Source organism: Plasmodium reichenowi, chromosome 11 (genome assembly GCF_001601855.1).
Source record: "Plasmodium reichenowi strain SY57 chromosome 11, whole genome shotgun sequence".
Classification (NCBI taxonomy): Eukaryota; Apicomplexa; class Aconoidasida; order Haemosporida; family Plasmodiidae; genus Plasmodium; species Plasmodium reichenowi.
In genome coordinates, this window is record NC_033656.1 from 1,166,284 (window position 1) to 1,168,783 (window position 2,500).

General features: G+C 20.4%; 1 protein-coding gene across 1 annotated transcript in view; it reads right to left on the minus strand.

Annotated features, from left to right (window-relative positions):
- Window positions 1–80: 80 nt before the first annotated feature.
- Window positions 81–2,500, minus strand: part of PRSY57_1130800 (putative membrane protein) — a gene marked incomplete at both ends in the record, with an annotated part of 4,170 nt that continues 1,750 nt past the window's right edge. Inside the window, one exon of the mRNA XM_012908271.2 lies at window positions 81–2,500. This exon is cut by the window's right edge and continues 1,750 nt beyond it. Coding sequence (XP_012763725.2) covers window positions 81–2,500 — 2,420 coding nt within the window.

The following is a 2,500-nucleotide window of genomic DNA, read 5'->3' on the forward strand; positions in this document are numbered from 1 at the left end:
TCATTAAAAGTTAATGATATGTAGATAAATTTTTTCAAGTTTATTATATTTTCATTTTCTTATTTGTTCGGAATAGTTTATTACCTTAATTGCTGTGTGTTTTCTTTTTTTTTTTTTTCTTCTACTATGGATTGATAGAAAAAATAGCTTACTCCTGTAAAGACAATAACTATACTTATAAGAAAATAAAAAGAAAAATATTTATCTGTGTCTGATATGAAAGGTATATTATAAAAGTATAGAACAATTAATGTAATGGGTGTAGAAGACTTTAATATTAGGAAACATTCAGCTGATGAATAATTACTATAAAATGAAGAAACACTTATATTGAACAATGCGTTTACAATAATATATAAAGTATAGACCATAAAAGAATATTTACAATTTAAATTATTATCGATGGTATCTCCATAAAAGCATCTTAAACTATTTTTGATAAATAATAAATATGATATATTTTTATTTTTATTAAATAACATTTGAAAATATATAATCAATGGTAGGAATATTACTTGTATAAGCGATACATTGAATGATAATAAAATAACACTAATCTTATCTTTTATTTTTCTTCTTTTATTATATTGTTTATATATATATTGTATATCATTTTTATAATCATAATTATTTATATGAGAACTCTTTTTTTCATCACACAGAATATTATTTATATATGTTACATTATTCTTATTATAATTAACACTTTTGTTATTATGATATGATTTATTATTTATTTGTTTAAACTTTGAATATTCATCAACCGTATTTTTATATTTCTTTGTTTTCATAAAATTTTCATCATTATTTGAATACGATGTACTCATATTAAAGGTATGTACATTGTTTTTTTCTTTTCTATACAAATTTGTTTTATTTTTTTTATCTATATCATCATAATATTCAAACGAATTATTTATATCATCTATAAAGCAAATATCCTTCTTGTTGTGCATCTTGATGTGTGACATATTATAGTAGGAGTCTGGATCATCTATATGAACCTTTTCATAAGCAATATCTTTTTTCTCGCTTTCATATTTATTGTTATATCCTTGAAAAAATATTTCTCTTAGTATACCTCCAAAGGAGGTTAAGAAAATGGATATAAGACAAAGAAAAATAGAGAAGACTAAGCTGAATGGAGATGCACATAAGGGGTCACTACACGGGGGCTTATTATTATTATTATTATTATTATCATTATTATTATTATTATTATTATTATTTGTGGTTGTATTTCTACCGTTACTACTATCGTCAATATTTATTTCATTATCACTCATCAGATTATAACCATTATTCATATTTCCCACAGTATTTATATTATTGTAAATTTTGCCTCCATCACATCTATTATACATATCGTCATCATATATATTATTTATATTTATGACATAATGTGAATTCAAATAATAATTTACACAACTTTCTTTTTTTATTTTTATATTATCTTTATACACAAAAGGAATGTAAAAAAATAAAAATCCAATTAAAACAATAATTACTGATATTAGATGATGAATATTATATTTCCTTTTTAATATAAAAAAAGATAAAATAAGAGAAAATATAAAAATTAATTGATTCAATAATAATAAAACAGTCAAAGGAATAGCCAACTGAGATACAAAATATAAAGTGTTTGCAACAATATCCAGTAAAGCTATCATAATAACATATTTATATGCACCTAAACTATTCCATTTTATTTTTATTATATTGTAATAATATTTATATATACTATTATAATTATTATTAATGTTATTATTATTATTATTATTATTATGATCATCATATGTTATATTATTACTATTACTTATATTATGATAACCTTTTTCACACATGTTATATTTCCCAGTAATATCATCTTTTATATTATCCATACTACTCTTTCTAATTTCCTTATTATATATATTGTCATCATCCATAAGATATGAATTACATATCATCATTTGATTTTGTTCACACATTTTATTATTACTACTTTCATTATGATTACCTACATCTTCACGTAACATATTTTTCATGGATGAATTATGTGTCGATTGGTAATAGGATTGATTTTCATTATGACCTTTAGAACGTTCATCTGTATAATTATTAAAATTTTCGCTCTTATTATCATAATTATCATTTTTTGTTTTTTTGTTTTTTTTTTCATTTCTTCCTAATAAAGGTTCATATATCTTTTTCTTGTTGAAATGAAAAAAATTAGAAATTGCTTTTTTTTTTTTTTTTTTTTGTTTCATCCTTTCTTCTTCCTTCTGTTTTATATCCATAGAATAATTTGCAAGTAAATTTTGATCTTCCTTTTTATAAGAATCATTTGTTACAAAATAATCTTCATAATAATTATTACTTTCTACTTCTTTATTACTATCTTTATGATTGTGATTGTTATGGTCATTATTATTATTATTATTATTATTATTGTTCATATTATTTTTACTTTTATTTTTTTTAAATAATAAATTTTTTAAACATGGATATATATATA